At 36.0% G+C, this 19,932-nt stretch overlaps 1 protein-coding gene across 1 annotated transcript in view; it reads right to left on the reverse strand.

The window, feature by feature from the left end:
• Nucleotides 1-5,506: 5,506 nt before the first annotated feature.
• Nucleotides 5,507-19,932, reverse strand: part of LOC123238813 (dipeptidyl peptidase 1-like) — a 46,141-nt gene continuing 31,715 nt past the window's right edge. Inside the window, exons 4-7 of the mRNA XM_044666031.1 lie at nt 18,916-19,065; nt 11,277-11,392; nt 7,756-7,887; nt 5,507-6,645 (exon numbers count right to left, since the gene is read on the reverse strand). Coding sequence (XP_044521966.1) covers nt 6,146-6,645; nt 7,756-7,887; nt 11,277-11,392; nt 18,916-19,065 — 898 coding nt within the window. The 3' untranslated portion in view covers nt 5,507-6,145. The remainder of the gene's footprint in view (nt 6,646-7,755; nt 7,888-11,276; nt 11,393-18,915; nt 19,066-19,932) is intronic.

Genomic DNA, 19,932 nt, shown 5'->3' on the forward strand with positions numbered 1-19,932 from the left:
AAAATCACTAGAAAGCATAGGAATAAGTAGAACCTTCTTAAAATTATAGTAGTGTTTATTTAAGCATGAATAAGCATTATGTATAATGTGGATAAACTTGAAGTCTTCCTTTAAGATCAGAGGTGAAGTAAAGATGTCCATTATCATCAATATTATGCAATATTGCATTAAAAATGCTAGATATAGCAAAAAGACAAGAAAAGAAATTAAAGGAATGAAAATAGATACCAATGAAACAAAACTATCACTTTTTTGCAGATGATATGATGGAGTACCCTAGAGAATCAACTAAAAAAATCTAGTCAAAACAATTAACAATTTTAGAAAAGTTTCAGGATATAAAATAAATCCATAGAAATCATCAGCATTTCTATGTAGTACAAATAAACTGACCTGGAAGAGATAGAAAGAGAAATTCTATTTAAAATAACTGCAGACAATATAAAATACTTGGGAGCCTACCTGCCAATACAAACCTAGTAACTATACGAACACAATTACAAAACACTCTTCACAGAAATAGTCAGGTCTAACAACTGGAGAAATATTAATTACTTATTCATAGGTTGAGCCAATATAATAAAAATGACAATTAATTTACTTGTTTATTGTCATACTACTCAAACTATCATGGATTTATTTTATAGAGCTAGAAAAAATAACAAAATTCATCTGGAAAAACCAAAGTCAAAAATATCGAGGGATGAATGGGAATAGAAAGGAAAATACCTTCTCTCAGGGGTACAGCTTATTTTCACAAAAACTGACAATATAATAGGACAAAGCAACTTTATAGTTAAATCAGAAAAAGCAGAAAGATCAAATCCATCTTTTTCAGATTTGTAATGTAATGAAATGACATTTACTATTTGGCACCATGGAAACACAAATGAAAAATTAGTTGGATACTAAATTACCTAATCTTAAAAGAATGAGTTGGTTGAAGAACAAGTCTTAAGGCACCATAAGAAATGATGAGCAGATTTAACTTCTTAACAACTTTGAAAGACTTATATGAAGTTATGAAAGGTAAAATGAAGAGAACCAAGAGAACATTAAATACAGCTACAGAATTAATTCTTGAAGAATGACTTGTGAATGTCTCCCTCCAGAGAAAGAATTGATAAATAGACACACTAAAGACATAATTTATATATACATTATTATTTTTTGGTTGGGTGATGCCTTCTCTGGTGTGGGTAATGGGGAGAGGGGATGAGATAACTCGGGAATTTTATTGTACTAACAAACAAATACCTAAAAATTTAAAAAAGAACAGGTCATAGAAACAAATAATTTTATTAAAAAGTATGATGAGACAATATACCAAAACCTAATGGGCAAGGCAAAACCAATAATCAGAGGAAAATGTGTATCTCTAAATGCTTATATCCATAAAAAAAGATAATGAGCAGATTAATGAATTGAAGATGGATTTAGAAAAAAAAACTAGAAAAAGAACAAATTAAAAATCATCTGATGATTTTTAGTAAACATCAAATGAAAAATCCTAAATAATAAAGAATAAGGTAAGGTAGATAAGTGTAAAATTTAGAAAAGTATATTGGAAAATGCAAGCTAGATTTGAATATTCTAAGGGCTTTTGGAATGTGGCAAAAAAGGCACAGAGCTTTTGAACTCTGGGACAGTTGGGAATTTTGCCACTGGTAGAGGAGCTTGTGCCCTGATCTCACTGAAGAAACCCCACTTGAGGAACTACAAAATAGGTCTGGATCAGCAGCTTTGGAGGGTGGACCTCCAGGTCTGTGACAGCTTATTGGAGTGACCCAGTGGAGGTAGTGGACTGTACCAATATCCTGGCCTCTGGGACAGCAGAGAACATCATTGGAACAAGCACTGAGATCCCCAAACCCTGTCAAGCTTGCATTTAGTCTAGTCTAGTGTAGTGTAAGTTTTATCTCCCCTGCCCTGATTTCCTGGACAACGTAAACCTCTGTATCTTCCCTCCTAAAGCAGTTAAGGATAATCTGCCCCATTTCCCCCTTGCCCTCCCTTATTTTATTATTAAAATCCTTTTATGTTGCTTCCTACTGTCTCATTATAACCCCAAAGGACTCACAAATATTTAATTGGTTTTCCTGGCTAAGTTAAGTGTGTAATTGTCATACCAAGTATTCCTGTCTCCCCCATTTCCCTATTTCAATACTAAAGGTGAGAGGGGCAGCTGGGTAGCTCAGTGGATTGAGAGCCAGGCCTAGAGACAGGAGGTCCTAGGTTCAAATTTGGCCTCAGACACTTCCCAGTTGTGTGACCCTGGGCAAGTCACTTAACCCCATTGCCTAGCCCTTACTACTCTTCTGCCTTGGAGCCAATACACAGTATTGACTCCAAGATGGAAGGTAAGGGTTTAAAAAAATAAAAATAAACAAATAAAAAAACTAATGGTGAGAATAGTAAAATTCAAGGTAAGAAAACCAAAAATAAATAAAACTAGTTGTTGGTTTTATCCCCCCCCCAAATAAATGATTGGATAATATAATTTTTAAAAAGAGGGAAGAAAAGCATATCACTAGTATCAAAATATGAAAAGGGTGAATCAACCACTAGTGAAGATAAAACCAAAGCAATTAAAAAAAAACCCTCTTACTTTCTATTTTAGAATCAACAGTGTGTATTCATTTTAAGGCAGAAGAGTAGTAATGGTTAGGCAATAGAGATTAATGACTTATCTAGAGTCTAGAAAGTGTCTAAGGCCAGATTTCAACCTAGAACCTCCATCTTCAGGCCTGCCTCTCAATCCAATAAGCCACCTAACTGTACACCAAAGCTATGACTAGGAATTATTTTGTCCAATTTTATGCCAATAAATTTAATAATTTAAGTGAAATGGAAGAAGACTTACAAAACTATAAGCTGTCCAGACTAATAGAAAAGGAAATAGAATATGTAAGTAAACTTTTTTTAAAGAAATTGGTCAGGCCACAAATAAGCTAAGAAAAAAGCTTCAAGACCAGATGATTTACAAGTGAATTCTACCAAATATTTAAAGATCATCTAGTTCTGATATTAAATAAGTTATGTGAAACAATAAGCAAAGAAGTCCTATGAAACTCTTTTCATGAAACAAATATAGGGAAAAAATAGGGAAAAAATTATAAACCAATTTCACTAATGAACATAGATGCAAAAATCCAAAATAAAATACCATCTAGGAGACTACAATAATTAGTCACAAATTATTATATTTTTATTATTATATCATCACAAATTATTATATAGTCACAAATTATAAAAGGGGGCAGCTGGGTAGCTCAGTGGATTGAGGGTTAGGCTTAGAGAAGGGAAGTCCTAGGTTCAAATCTGGCCTCAGACACTTCCCAGCTGTGTGACCCTGGGCAAGTCACTTGACCCCCATCTCCCACCCTCACCACTTCCACCTATGAGCCAATACACAGAAGTTAAGGGTTTTAAAAAATTAGTCACAAAAACTACATATTGCTACCAAGAAGGATTTATACCAGGAAGGGAGGGATGGTTTACTATAAGGAGAACACTAACATAATTGATCATATCAATAATAAAAGTAACAAAATGTATATATCAATAGATGTAGAAAAAACTTTTTGACAAAATAAAATATTATTTTCTATGTAAAAAATACTTGGAAAAGCATAGAGGTATAAATGAATTTTTCCTTAAACATTTTTTGGGGGGACTTGTTTCTCCTTATTCTTTCATTATTTATTTAGAATATTTTTCCATGGTTAACTGATTCTTGATTTTCTCCCCCTTCCCTTTCCTCCCCCAGAACTGACAAGCAATTCCACTGGGTTATATATGTATCATTGTTCAAAATCTATTTCCATGTTATTCATATTTGCAGTAGAGTGATCCTTTAACATCAGTACTCTAATCATATCTCTACTGAATCATGTGATTGATACTATGTTTTTCATCTGCATTTCTTCTCCCACAGTTCTTTCTCTGGATATGGATAGTGTTCTTTCTCATAAGTTCCTCTGGGTTGTTCTGGGTCATTGCATTGCTGCTGGTAGAAAATAGACTAGATGATTTGTAAGGACCCTTACAATTCTAACTCTATGAAATAATGAACGCCTTTATGTAAAAATAAAAAGACAAGCCTGTAAAAATAAAGGGGCAAAAACTATGCAAATATAGGTTTAAAACTGTTTAGATACTTTTGATAGATGTAATCAAAATTATCTTCAGTGATAAAGTGAAGTGAAGCTCATAAATGAACTTCTCTTCAATGCCAGGTGCAAGGACTTTAAAGAGGTGTTTGTTATAGAAAAATAAACTATATTGAAATATATAAGAATAAAAAGGATTTTTAACTCTTGGGGATTCTAACTCCACCCATATAAAACTCCCAGGTTCCTCAAGGAACCTCTTCTCCTGTGTTTCACAGGCTACACAAATCCTTCCTGATCTGACTAAACCAAATTTTTACTATTCTAGATAAAACTAACAATATTATCCTTACAATTCTTAACTTCCGACTTCAAGTTATAAAAATAACCAAGGCTAGCTGGTTGAGTCTCAACAAGAATCAAGTTAGGACTCTGAGCCTTTAGCAGACTCAGAGTCCAAACCAAAGACCAGGGTTTCTTTGGTCTTCTCAGAGTTAAATCAATCCATAAAAAACACAATAAATAATCAGTAGTGTTTTCCAAGTTGGAAAAAGAAAACACTGAGCTTCTTCAGGTCTTTCCTTCAGACAGAAAGAGAGGCAAAGATATTACCTCCTGCAGCCCTGAGAGAGTCCCTGTGTGTGACTTTGCCAACTGCCAGAAACCAACTGCCACTGTCATACCCCAGAGAGTAACTGTCACAGGAAAATGGTTACAATTGTCAACATTTGAAAATGACACACTGTCTCAGCTCTGCTTGAAACTCCAATTCTTTCTCAAGCCAGCTTCTCTACTTCTTATCATTAAACTAATAAAACAATATTTATTTTCTAATATTGTCCTTATAATTAACAACATGTAAAATACTTAAGTTGCAAAAATATTCTTCATTCTAAGATGGAAGGTAAGTGTTTTTATTTTTACAAAAAGAGAGATATAAGCATAATGATAAAAGAATACCCAAAGCATAAAAAGTTCGATTCATGAATTTGCTTGTTGTTCTTGTAAAGCCACCAAAGGAATAAAACTCCCAATGTAGCTGGTTTTTATTACTTAATACTCCTAGTTGTAGCCCTTACCCTGAGTGTTTATCTAGAACCCACTTTGTTGGGGAAGGCAAGAAGCATGGTTTTCACTGCTGACCCACCTGGGGGAACAGGCTCATGCTAAAATATGGTCAGCGCATCTACATTCTGTTACAGATGCTTCAAAGAGGCCTATTTTAATTATTTTAAAAATCACATTGTTTTAGACATTCCAGCTTGGCCAATTTTATGCCAAGTCTCTGATTCTTTAAGATAACCACTTCTAAATATTTAGCATACATCGCCAAAACTTAGCAACACCCCTCTTTCCCATATCCATACTTCCTTCAACCCTGGCCTCTAGAGACACAAAGAAAAGTGAATCAGGCTGAAATTACTAGAGGCATTGTTGAATATTGTGAAGGACAGGGCAAAGAAAAGGACAGACATCCATCATAGAGATTCAGTAAATAATTCAGTGTTTTAATTTTAAAAATGAATTTACAAATCTCTTTGCTTCTCCCTCTCTTATAAGTTACTAATTTTAAAAGTTTCATGTACAAAAATTCTCTGAAATGTACAAGCTGTAACATTCTTGATGTTTCATTTGGACATTTGTCAAGCAATAAATTCTCTTTTTGAATATATTCAGTCCCTCCATGATTCATTCATACAACAAAATCCATTTTTAAACAGTTTGGTAGTTTTACAGACATAAGGCACAATTTTTTTCTTTAAACATTTCTTTGAATTATAAATGACTATTAGGATTCATTTCTCCTTTACTCTCTACTACCCTTTAAACTGCATTGAACAGTGCTCTTGGTAAAAGATCTTTGGATAGAGACTGACACCCAAAGTGGGGCTGGGGTTTTTTAGGCACTGTTGAGTTTTAAGAGTCAATAATTTATTAATTCCACACAGAAGTTTCCAAAAAAGCTTTTGTGAAACCTAGACTTGTCCCTGAGTTCATCTAAGGAGTCTGAGTGAGGAGAATGTAGAAATGCCCTACAACTTAGGAATTGGAATGGCAGCTAAAGCAATGCTCTCAATGCCACATTCGTCAGTGCCTCTGAGGATTCTGAAGAATCCATCCTCACCCCAAGAGGACCCCCAGCTATTTTTAACTATCCAGTAATCCTCACCACTCTTCTCATCAGTGCCATAGCCTACGAGAAGAACCGCATGATTGGTCAGTTCAAAGGGATTGAAAGAGTCTCTGAGGCCTGTGTGGTGATAGACTCCTTTTCGATAGTGAAAGAAGTCATTATACACTTCAAAAGAGACAGCCATGGGCCCATGCTGAACCAGCTCAAGCTTCATCAGGGCTTCATTGCATGCTCCGTAGAAGCCCCCCACATAGTGGTAATCAGAGACGTAATAGCGAGTACAGTTCTTTGGGGAACAGGGAGCATCATGGCCCAGGTAGGGAAAGCAATTCTCTTCCACCACTCCAAAGTCCTGGACATACTTTCCAGCGATGAGATATGGGAAGCCTCCATCACAGCCTGAAAAGGGTAGTAAAAAGAGTACATTAAGTTATGCTCCTTACTGAAAAGATCACGGCTTCTCACTAATCTTTGTTCCTTCCTGCTGCCCATGAAATAATTGATTTCTCTACCTTTCTTAAAAACAAGGGGAAAATGACCAGCAGATTTAATCATTTCCCCACAAGTGTCTCAGAGAACATAGAACTTTTCACACTGGGTGATGTTTCATCATCATTGAGTGACCCTGTGGTTTTGTATTTAGAATCCAGATTTGTCCTGCTCAGAAAGCCAAGGGGAGAATTAAAATCAAACTTGTGGTTACAAGTTGAAATGTGGGGGAAGGCAAATTCAGACTTGTCACTAAGACATCGAATCTAGAGGATGAAGGAACCTCAGAGGTCATTTCGTCTGACACTCTTATTTTACAAATGAGAGTAACAAGGCCCAGCAAAATTAAATAGTTTGCTCTAACATAACAGCTAACAAATACAAATTAAATTAAAAGATATAATAAAGCAAAATCTACCATACTTAAAGTGGTTTAAGATTTGCAAAGCACATAAGATGCCTGCACAGCTAGTAATGTCAGATCTAGGATTCAAACTCAGATCCTACTACCCTCGAGTTAAAAGGTCTTTCCACAATTGTCAGAATTGTTTCCCCTTTTGTATCTATGTAGCCAACATTTAGCACCAGGCCTGGAACATACTAGGTGCTCAATAACTGTTGATTTACTCATCTGTAAGTCTCTAGGAGCTCTAAATCAATCATCCTATTATCCCTTGACTAATTCATCATGTTGTCTCTTTGTAGATATGTATAGTGCTTTGCAAACTCATATAAATGTGAGCTACCATTTTTTAATCAGCATGATATTCAAACTCTAAAGCCAGTGGTTCTTCCAGTACACCATGCCCATAGCTTTTAGGCAAAACTTCATAAGAATATCCAATGGTTCATTTCATGGATATCCACAGTAAAAAGGAAGGATCTGTCTCCTCTGTAGCACATGTAGTATTCAACAAGTCTTACTGATCAGTTCATCACACTGCTCTGCCTTTACTGACAATGAGCTGGAAGTATGTAAAATGCTACATACATAGATCTAAGGATTATTTGTGTTACTACCTTGAGAATATTCACTGCAAGACACGATCTGCTGCGTACTGAGCACTGGCGACTGGGAATTGTTGGTTAGGATACGGATTCTTGACTCAAGCATGGCCATGGAAGCAAATGCATAGCAGCTGCCACAGTCAGCTAAAGAAACAGAAAAATACATTACATGTAAATCTTTCCAATGTCATCCTTCCATGTAGTCACACATGATCATACTTCCATGGCCAAGAAGCATGAGAAACTCATTATCCTGTTAATTTCCTTTTAAAGGTTTAGCGGTATACAGACAACCCAACTGGAACCTCATAATTTTCCTTTAGATTTTCCTTTACTCCTTTATACTTTCTCTCAGCACATTCAAGTGAATCAAATGTCAGGCAAAAAAGCTTCTGGAGCTCTAGAGTGTAGGTCAGGTTTGGAGGCTCATGATCAGTCACATCATTAGAGACCCTGATTCCAGGAGTGATCATAGAGAGTGTCTATGTTCCAGAAATCTGTCACGTTTAACAACTGTCCACTTGATAAGTGGCTAATCACTGGGTAAATTTTCATCTACATGTTGAGGTCTCCTTCTAGATATTTTCTCCAGGTAGATGAGTCCTGAAGAGCTGCAGATCTCAGGTCAGACTACAGATCCTTATTTACTCACAATCCATTCCCTTCCCCTCCTCCCACCCCAAACCACTCACTGCTGCATTTACATTCTTAAATGGTGTAAAAGAGGAAGAGCACAGAGAAGGGGCAGGCAAGGATTTATGGGCATTGTTTCCCACTGTTATTAACAAATATACTGATCTTTGTGATTCTACATTTATTAAAGAAAAGCAACAGGCAAAAGCAATGAGTATCTTTAGTTCTTAATATGTTTCTTTTCCTCTAAGAACTCTGTCCAGCTGAAAGAAGGAAGTGGTCAGGGAAGGGGAAGAGACTCCTTTAAGACAGCTTGCCTATGTTTTTATCAGAGACAGAGGAGAGAACCAGAAAGTGAGTATAGGATACATGGCTAGAGATTCAGAAGTGGAAGTGAGTATGGAATTGGGTTAAAGATTCAGAATCAGAAGACCTTAGAGAAGATCTGGATTAAACTTCTCATGTTATAGATGAGGAAACTGAAGCCCAAGGTTAGGGGCTTTGCCCAAGATCACCCAGGTAAGTAAGCAGCAATATTGGGACTTAAACCCAAGTCACTTAACTCCAAAGTCAGCGTCTTCTTCATTTCTCACGCTGCATATTGGACAGGGCAGCCATGGTTAAATCAGAACCAGCTATTCACCAGTGAGAGGGAAGAAGAGGACTGATAAACATTCCCTTCAATCCTCATCCAATTGTTTCACATCCCAATCACTTTTTTTAAAGGGTTTTTCCTCTGTTCTCTTAGACAGATATGTAGAATGCTTAGATCTTTAATTAATTTAAATCTCCCAAACTATGGGAAGACTCTCTTTGTTGGATAGCAAGATAGTGCAGTGATAGAGTGCTACACTTCAGGGAAAACTGGTTTCATGAAGACACTTATTAAATAAGAGATCCGGGGCAAGTTACTTAACCTTTTCCTGCGTCAGTTTCCTCATTTGTAAAATGAAGATGATACAAACTTCCTACAAGGGTTGTTGTGAGAATAAACTGAGATATTTTCAAAACACTTTACAAACTTTAAAGTGATATATAAATTCTTTTATAACTGAGTCTATACCCAATATGAACAGCGTGTCCAAATTATTCTTAGGTTGGGAGAAGTAGAGATTGTATAAGCACCTTTTCAGCTGGGGACTTATCTTTTTCCTCTTAAATACAGAAAGAACGAAGCTTCAAATATCTTCAAATGCATGCTCTTCTTTTGAGGGAGGGCCTTCTCTGCCCAACATAAATAAAAAAGTCTGGACTGCCACCACTATGAGCAAGGGCTCTGATGTTCTCTGGAAAGAGAGAAGTTGTGGATTCCCTTTCACTATGATTGATGTTATGAATCTGCTGATTCCTGGGTTTGAGGAAATGCTGATACCCTTAGAATTAGCAGAAATTTCCACGTTGCCCAGGGGAGGGAAGAGAAAATCAAAAGAATTAGTCATTTCTCCCTCCACTTTAAAACACTCAAAACCAAGAAGAAGTTTTGAAAGCATGATTTTTCCAAGAATCTGCTGGAATGTAGATTATGGGTGAGTTCAGAGGCATATTAAGACTTTTCTTCCACAAAAGAATGTCCAAAATATTGAAAAGAGAATAATGAGGTGGCTGAAACAATACTGACCTGGGCAGAAGGAAACTATATCAAAAGGTTACTGCTAGGAGTTTCTAGTTTTCACCTCCTAAATGAACACCTTGAGTAACAAGTGCAACTAATGCTTTGTCATTTACATCTCTATCCATACCATTCCTTCTATCTCTCTTAGTCCTCCCTTATCCCTATTTCTATCATACCATTCCGGTCCATTCCCAATGAAGAGGTGGCAGGAAGAAGAAAAAACATACTGACTTCCTCACTTAACACAGCTGATATTTACATAATACTTTAAGGTTTGTGAAGTATTTTACAAATATGACCTCATTTTATCCTCACAAGTCTGGGAAACTGGTGCTGTTATTATCCTCATTCTACAGGTGAGAACACTGAGGCAGACAAAAGTTAAGTGACTTGCCCAAGGTCACACAGAGCCTGGATCTGAACCCAAATCTTCCTGACTTGGAGGGGGTGCTAGGGTCCAATGCTCTAACCACTGTGCCTCCTTGCTGCACCTAAGTGGCAAGAATCATTGGCCTTCAGGGGGAAAAAAAAAAACATCACAAAAAAGTCTTTGACATTACAGCATTAGTCTCAGGACCACAGATGCAGAATTGGAAGGGACCCGACAAGCCATCCAGTAAAACCCCTTCATTTTATAACTGAGGAAAGTGAGGAATCAGGAAGCTGTGAGTTGCACAAGGTCAAGAACATTGCTGAGGCTAGGAAAGAAGGCGATAAATCTAAGTGATACTTGAGGGAATCATCTGTCTAAAAAAGGTAAAGAATAATTTGCCACAAAGATAGTACTAAATATGAGACAGCAAACTCCATACCTATTTCATGGTAAAAGATCAGCCATGTATATAATAATTAACTCCAAAATAATCTTAAAAGTAATAAAGCTGAACATAGCGTGAATAATTATTCCAAATGACTAATGACTCAAATATGGCATAATTTTGTGACAGGAATGACTGCAGGGGAAACTATTAAGTTCACACCTACTATGCCAAATTTCTAAAAATAACTTGTGTAATTGTACTAACCAAGGTCCTCCATGCAGAAAGCCAGGTTACAGTCAACTTAGCAATGGAACCTGAATGACCTTTAAGTTATCAAAGCTGCTTTATACTGAGATTCTTAAATATTAGCTTAGCCCTCAAGGGGTTAATGGGACACCCAGAGAAATTCACCAACACAGCAATAGCCAAGTCATCTCATTGCAAAAGGGAAAAGCAAATATTTTTAAACTAAGCTATGCATGATTATTCCATCTCAGATCTAGATCCAAAGGGACATTTTTTTTTACCTTGGCTTCGAACAGGACTAACATAGTTGACACCATTAACATTTCTCCAGTCCCAAGAACTTGGCAAAGTTAAAGTTTTTTCATGTATTCCATGGGTCAATGGTGCAGGTTTTGGCCTAAAAGAGAAGTATACGTATATCATCATTTAGAGAAGTTTCAGTTATTCATTTTGTAGATTATACACAAAATCTTCTATCTTCTATCTTTATCTCTGCTACTCCAATTGTTTTTATGGCATCCCATGCTGACCACAAAGGAGATGGAGGAGTAAATGGGACTGTATGTGTATTTGAATGGAACTGACCATATATTTCTCATTAAATTATAATGAGAAGTAATTTGGAGATTAGTCATTTTTTTGTTTTCTCAGGACTTTACTTTCCTGAATTAGTATAGAGAATGTAAAGATGACAATGTGGTTTGTCATATGATGAATCAATAAGCATTTACTCAGCACCTATTACAAAGAACCTGTGATATCAACATCTTTGTTACATCTTTACTTGTAGGTTTTCTTACTTTCCTCTAGCAAGTGCTGATGAGGGAAAGAATGGGGCAAGTAATATGGCAATGAGAGAAAGAGTGAGAGAAAAAAGTTGAAGATTTTGTTTATATATATATATATGTATATACATATATACATATATGTATATACATATACATATGTATATACATATATGCATATATGTATATACATATATATATGTCATGACTAAACTGTAGTTAGACTAATGGTAAATTAGATATGAAAATCAGGGACATAACTTCAGCCACAACTCACATAGCATAGCTTAGAGGTAGCAGGTCTATAAAGACAGATACTGAACATGCTGCTCATAATGATTGTGGTTAGGGGAGGGAAAATCCCCTAAATAAATATATTAGTAGTTTAATTCACCCAGGGATTGATTTAGACCAGTTTCCATTTCATGAATTTCACAAGATTTCTGCAGCCTGAGTTCTTAATTTGGGATCTATGAACTTAAAAAAATTTTGCTTAATGAATTTCAAAATAATTGATTTCCAATAACACATGCAAAACCCAGTGGAATTGCTCACTGGCTATGGCAGGNTATATACATATATACATATATGTATATACATATACATATGTATATACATATATGCATATATGTATATACATATATATATGTCATGACTAAACTGTAGTTAGACTAATGGTAAATTAGATATGAAAATCAGGGACATAACTTCAGCCACAACTCACATAGCATAGCTTAGAGGTAGCAGGTCTATAAAGACAGATACTGAACATGCTGCTCATAATGATTGTGGTTAGGGGAGGGAAAATCCCCTAAATAAATATATTAGTAGTTTAATTCACCCAGGGATTGATTTAGACCAGTTTCCATTTCATGAATTTCACAAGATTTCTGCAGCCTGAGTTCTTAATTTGGGATCTATGAACTTAAAAAAATTTTGCTTAATGAATTTCAAAATAATTGATTTCCAATAACACATGCAAAACCCAGTGGAATTGCTCACTGGCTATGGCAGGGGGTTGGGGAAAGGGGAGGGAAAGAATATGAATCATGTAACATGGAAAATATTCTAAATTAATTAAATAATACTTTTCAAATCACAAAAAAAATGGATTTCCTTTTCATATAATGAATTTTTATGAATTTTAAGGTCCAACAGGCTTCAGAAGACTGCCAGAGGGGCACATGACACAAAAAAGAATAAGAATCCTGTAAGTCTTTATTATTCCTCCTAACTTCACCCTTTCTTTCACATATTTCTTCTGTGAGGGAAATAAGGTAATTTCTAAAGAAAATGGAAGTTAGAAAGAAATAAGAGAAACAACCCAAAATGACTGTTCCTCAGGAATAACAATAACATATTTAGAAATGTCCAAAGAATAGGCAGCATCTCCTACGCAGCAACCTATATAGGAATGTTCTTTTCTTTTTTCTTTTTTTTAATTTTAATTTTGAATATTTTCCCCTAGTTACATATTTCATGTTCTTTCCCTTTCCCTCAAATCTCCCTAACTCCCCTTAGCTAGTGCACAATTCCACTGGGTTTTACATGTATCACTGATCAAGACCTAATTCCATATTATTGATAGTTGGACTAGAGTTATCGTTTAGTGTCTACATCCCCAATAACATCCCCATCAGCCCATATGTTCAAGCAGTTGTTTTTCTTCTGTATTTCTCCTCTCGCAGTTCTTCCTTTGAATGTGGCTAGTTTTCTTTCTCAAAAGTCCCTCAGCCTTGCTCTGGATCCTTGCATTGCTGCTAGTAGAGGTCCGTTATGTTCACTTATACCACAGTGTATTGGTCTCTGTATACTATGTTCTTCTGGCTCTGCTCCTTTCACTCTGCATCGATTTCTGGAGGTCATTCCAGTTCACATGGAATTCCTCCAGTTCTTTAGGGAATGCTCTTTTCAATGCAAACACTCTTGTGGTTCATATTTGGATGAGGCCCTTGGGAAGACTAATGAGCTAAGCAATAAGCTTTCACCATGAAGTTTTCCATTTGAATGTGTACAAAAACCTTTATAGTCACATTCTTTGTGGTAGCAAAAAAACGGGAAAATGAAGGGATGCCCTTCAATTGGGGAATTGCTGTACAAACTGTGGTATCTGTTGGTGATGTAATACTATTGTGCTGAAAGGAATGATGAACAGGAGGAATTCTATGTGGGGGCATGATCGAGGAAGTAGACTCTAAATGATTACTTTATTACAAATATTAGTAATGTGTAAATAGGTCTTCACTAGTGATACATGTAAAACCCAGTTGAATTACTCATTGGCTACAGGAGGGGGAAGGGAAAGAATATGAATTATGAAACCATAGAAAAATATTCTCAATTAATTAGAGATTAAAAAATAAATAAAATTATAATAAAAAGTTTTTCATTTGATACAATTTAATTCAATATTTTTACTAGTGCATTAAGTTTGGCACTATGAACAATAAAAAGATAAATAAGATACAGTCCTTGTTCTTGAGCTAACTAAAATCTATTGTGTAAAGTATATAAGCACAATTGACATGCTAGAAGGATAGACGCATTTTGGTGGTTATACAGGATTCTTTTCAGAGCTTTACAGAATAAATATTAAAGAATTAACGTTAAAACTTCAATGGACCTGTGATTCTTTTCATGTGGTATTCCCTCAAGAAGCAGTGTAAACTACTCATTCATGTATTCTCATTCTGGTCATATTCTTCCTTACATTTTTCACTGAGAATCCTCCAACCCAATATACATCAAGCCCATTCTCTAGCATTTTTTATGTGTCATGGACACCAACAGAGCACTTAGGCTCTTCGACTCTTAGCTATCCTTTGCTCATATCTCCTATTCCAGTTATGTTTCCTCAGTGATATTGCTTGACATTGTTTCTTAACTATTGATTATCACTGGATATATGCTGCAGCTTATCTGTACCCACCACCTGCAATTTTGCCTTCTAAAAGACCGTGATGTGTTGTTTTGGAGAGGTTTCTCTAAATAAACTATAAAATGATACCTAAATAGAGACATATAGTCTAAATGAGGAAAAGAAGATGAATCTAAATAAAAAGCACTTTGTAAGCCTTAAGGTAAATATTAGCTATTATTATAAATAATGGTGTTACATATCTCTTTGCACTAAGGTTTATGAAGTGCTTTTCTTGCAGCACAGCAGCACAAATATTATTTTTCCTACTTTACAGATGAAGAAACCAAAGTTTTGGAAATACGAAGTGACTTGCCTAATACTATACATTTGGTATGTGTTAGAAGTATGACTTCAACTTATACCACCAAGCTCAATACAAGTTATTCAGCTTTGCCAATTACCAAATATTTTTAAGACCCTGTGCAAGTCCTTCCTTCCTCCTCCAGCTCCCAGACCATTACAGGCCATGGGAAAGAGCACCAGATTTGGAATCAGAAGGCCTTTTTTTTGCCATAAACAAGTTACTATCCCTCTGTATCTTATATTATTCACCTATAAAGGGAATTTAGACTAGAAAGCCTCTGCAGTCCCTTCCAGCTCAAATTCTATGAATTCAGTTCCTCTTTTTCTATAGCATTCATGTGAGAAACTGTTTTGGGATGTCTCTTATATTTTCATAATCATCACTATTTAGTTTTTTATGCATATATAATTAGGATTATTTCTCAAGCTGTTGTCCATATTTGCAGCTTCACAGCGCTGACCCATGGGAGATGGGGCAGTAGAATCAACTTCCCCTGGTAGGCAGACACTAAGGGAATTTCTAACTGAAATGGGCCTGGGCCCATCAACTCTCCGGTGATTTACAACCAAATATTTTAAGATGTAACATGAGGCTATGATAATCTGATTGCCAATAGTATGGATATCTTGAGTTGACTGAGAATGAATCACAGGCTAAAATTGGTGAATAGCATATGAAACTCCCCACAGGAGAAAATTACTCTCAACTACCAGGCTTGACAGTGGGAGAATGTTTTTGCACATGATGGATCAGGCCAATAAGATGATATTCAATTGTTTAATGGGTAACTATTTTAATTAAGTAATGAATGGCTATATTAGTGACATGGGTATTTAGGAAAGATGGGTATGGATAGAGGTTTCAAGGAAAACTAAAGCTAAAATGTAATTTAGAGAGAAGCAGGCAGTTTCCCCACAGGGAAATACCTGATGGAATTCTGCCACTCAAACTTAGTTACAGCATTTGCCTGTTCAGCTGCTAGATGAAAAATCTAGCTAAACCTAGATGGATATAAGTAACTGCTGTTCTTCTGTGGTGACTTGTTGATGTGGTTGCCGATATTTGTTGATGATGATGATAAATATAAACTGCATAGTGCAGGTTATGATAATAATAGACCTAAATAGCTGGACCCAGTTTGGATCAGGCTAATACAAATCTTGGTGAAGCTTCTGGGGTTCAAATGGAGAGTTTTCTCCCTGTTCAACCTTACCACCCACCAACTCAAGATTGAGTTAGTTTGCCTTGGGGTGATGTCCTATTTATAGGGGTGTTCCAATGGTCTTCCAACTATCTCTTGTCTGCTTTGGGGATTCTAAACTCTGAAACACATCTTGCTACAGTTTGTACAAGATGGCCACTTGCAAAAAATATTTACACATGTTACAACCAGTGGAAATGCGCGTCAGCCATGGGTGGGGGGAAGAGTGGGGGTTGAAGGGGAAAGTAGGGGCATGAAGCATGTAAACATGTTAAAAATGAATATTAAAAATGTTTAAAATAAAAAAAATATTTACAATATGCACTGTTCTCTGTTTAATGCCCTCAACCATTCTGACTTGGTGAGATCTACCAAAGCTTAAACTCTACTGATATTGCCTTCAGAAATTCATGATCATTCCAAGCCTGATTAGACCTCAGAGGAGATATCTATTGGAGAAGACACAACTAACACCTTTGTATGATAACCAATTAGTAAGTTTGTAAAAAATCATAGGAAACATAATGCTGACTTTTTAAAGTCAGTATTGAATCCCATCTCTTCCACTTTGTGTTTCTGAAATCAGATTCCTGAATTCAAAGCTTGACTTTAGCAATATATTTCTGGTCTGGGGTAAGTTACTCTGGGCCTAACCCACTTCATTTGAATAATGAGAGGGTTGGCCTGAGGGAATACTTTTTTTAATGTACATAATGGAACAGAAGAAAGTTCAGAAGGAAGAACAAATCAAGCAATTTTTAAAATGTAAAATCATTATATTTTTTATTTTTAAATCAAGCAGAGTGAAATGGATATTCAGTTTTATAGGTAATTTTTTTTCGTATTCTGTCATTTGGAAATGTTCTTTTTTGGAAGTTTAAATTCAGAATAAAAATGAAAAGTAAATAAAATGAGGAAGTTGAATTGGGTGATCTCTAAGGTTTCTTCTGATTTGGAAAAAATCTCTGACTTTTTATTCTAATGTGTTCTAAGCATTAGAGGAAAGAAAGCTTATCAATGCCTAATGTAATGAAATGCTCATGAAGGAGATGGCATTCACCCTGGAGTCTCAAGGGATTAGTAGGGTCTGAAACTTGGAAGAAACTTTTAATGAATATGGAACAGCATCAGACATGGAAGGGGAAATAATGCATTAGTTATTCAGGGGTAAAAGTAATCCTTTTGGGATGAAGGCAAAAGAGGCATATGAAGTAAGGAAAGGCAGGGATATTGGGCAGAACAAGGCTTAATAAGCATGAGTATTAATATTTGAATAGTTCTGAATTACAAACCTATATTTGGGGAACACAATGGGAAGTTAATAGGCAAAAGCATGTGGCTGAAAGACAAGAAGGATATTGGTAACCAGAAATTTGCAGGGGCAGAATGGGAGAGGGAATGAAGGATGAAGGGAAAATATTTGAGGGAAAAACCATTTTTAAAGAATGACAAGTACTCTAGGTTAGATGAAAGCAGAATTTGTTTAGGTGATTAGATTGTGAGGGCAGGGATTTTCTTTTTCACTTCTTTTTGTATCTGCACCCAATACATAGTACTTGGCACATAATATGTGTTTTTAATAATGCTAACTGATTGATTATTTCTTGAGGTGAGCAGGAGATCTGTTTGGAGCCATCCTATAAAAGGCCTTGATTACTCTACTGAGAAGTTGGGATATTATCATAAATGTTATTATTAAATAATAACAAGAAGGATGTCTAACATTTATATAGTGTTTAATAGTTTACAAAGCACTTTATAAATATTATATCACAATCCTCACAACAACCTTGGGAGGTAAATATTATTATCTTCACTTTTCAGATGAAGAAACTGAGGTGGCCAATGGTAAAGTGACTTGTCCAGCTAATAAGTTTCTGGAGCTGAACTTGAATTCAGGTCTTCTTGACTACAGGTTCAAGAGTCCTCAATCTATTGCTTCATCAACCTGGTTTTACTCTCTAGGACCTAGAGTCTAGGTAGTAGAGAAGTCACTGGATTTTTTGTGCTATAGAAGATTAATCTGGTGCCTTTGTACATACTACAAGGAGATGAGAAGCATAATGAAGATTATATGTAGTTGTTGTTTAGGTGAGATGGAATAAAAAAGTCTCAACTAGGGTGATGGTAGTGTTAGAGGAGAGAAAGGGAGAGATTCATTAATGAATTAATGAAGAAACCCTTATTAAGCCACTACCAGGAGGTAGCTAGGTGGCTTGGTGGATAGAGCCAGGCCTGGAGACGGAAGATCCTGGGCTCAAATCTGGCCTCAGACACTTCCCAGCTGGGTGACACTGAGCAAGTCACTTAACCCCACTTGCCTAACTGTAACCATTTATCACTTAGCATCAGTTCTAAGAAAAACAAAACACCATTAGGTGCTAAGAGCCTTTCTAGAAGTTGGGGATACCAAGGCAGAAATGAACCTGCACTTTCCCTAATAAGTTAATATTCTTTGGATGATGGGGGTGGGAAGATGAGACAAAAGGACAAAAGTACATACAAAATATATGTAAGAAGTGAGAGAGATTGTAAAAGATGAATAAGGCTTGGTGTTTGGGTGGGAGATAGGAGAGCATTGGATTTCCAAGACAAAGTGACTGGGAGAATGACAGCTGGTGTCATCAGCAGAAACCAGGAAGTGGAGAAAAGGAGCAAACAACATTTCCAAGGGTTTTGAGCTCTTATGAAAAAAGAGAGAGAATATTACCTGGGGAATGAATGGCCACCACTTCTCTTAATCATTTGATCCATATTGTAGTTTTCATATTCTTCATAGATAGTAGCAGTCCAGGAATCTTGAACAGTGTTGATGGCTTTCACAAATTCATAATTGTTTCTGTATGGTTCCTGTAAATACCTGCAAATGAATTAGACCTTTTTAGTTTATAGTATTTACTACTGCCAGAGCCAAATCCCAGAAACTCTATATTTGTGATTCTACTTAGATGTCTTTCCCTGAATCCAATTATTGCCATACTTTTCCTTCCTCTATTAGACTGCAAGCTTTTTGAGAATAGAGGCTATATTTTAAAAATCTTTGAATTCTTAAAGATCAGCACAAAGTCTTATCTATTTAGGTGCTGAATAAATACTTTTTAAAAATATTTAAATATTTAGTTTTTTTAGAAAAATTTTCCATGGTTATATGGTTCATGTTTTTACTTTCCCCTTCACCTCTCTTGAATCGTTACCCCCATAGCCAATGCACTCCTCTAACACTACCATCACCCTAGTTGAGACTTTTTTATTCCATCTCACCTAAACAACAACTACATATAATCTTCATTATGCTTCTCATCTCCTTGTAATATGTACAAAAACACCAGATTAATCTTCTATAGCACAAAAAATCCAGTGACTTCTCTACTACCTAGACTCTAGGTCCTAGAGAGACTTATTTACATATTATTGATATGTCGTCAATCAAGACTTATTTACATATTATTGATAGTTGCATTGGTGTAGTCGTTTCAAGTCTACATTGCTAACCATGTCCGCATCAACCCATGTGTTCAAGTGGTTGTTTTTCTTCTGTGTTTCCACTCCTGCAGTTCTTCCTCTGAATGTGGGTAGCGTTCTTTTCCATAGATCCCTCAGAATTGTCCTGGGTCATTGCATTACTGCTAGTACAGAAGTCCATTACATTCGATTTTACCACAGTGTATCAGTCTCTGTGTACAATGTTTTGGCTCTGCTCCTTTCATTCTGCATCAATTCCTGGAGA

This window comes from Gracilinanus agilis, chromosome 3, assembly GCF_016433145.1.
Source record: "Gracilinanus agilis isolate LMUSP501 chromosome 3, AgileGrace, whole genome shotgun sequence".
Taxonomy (NCBI): Eukaryota; Metazoa; Chordata; class Mammalia; order Didelphimorphia; family Didelphidae; genus Gracilinanus; species Gracilinanus agilis.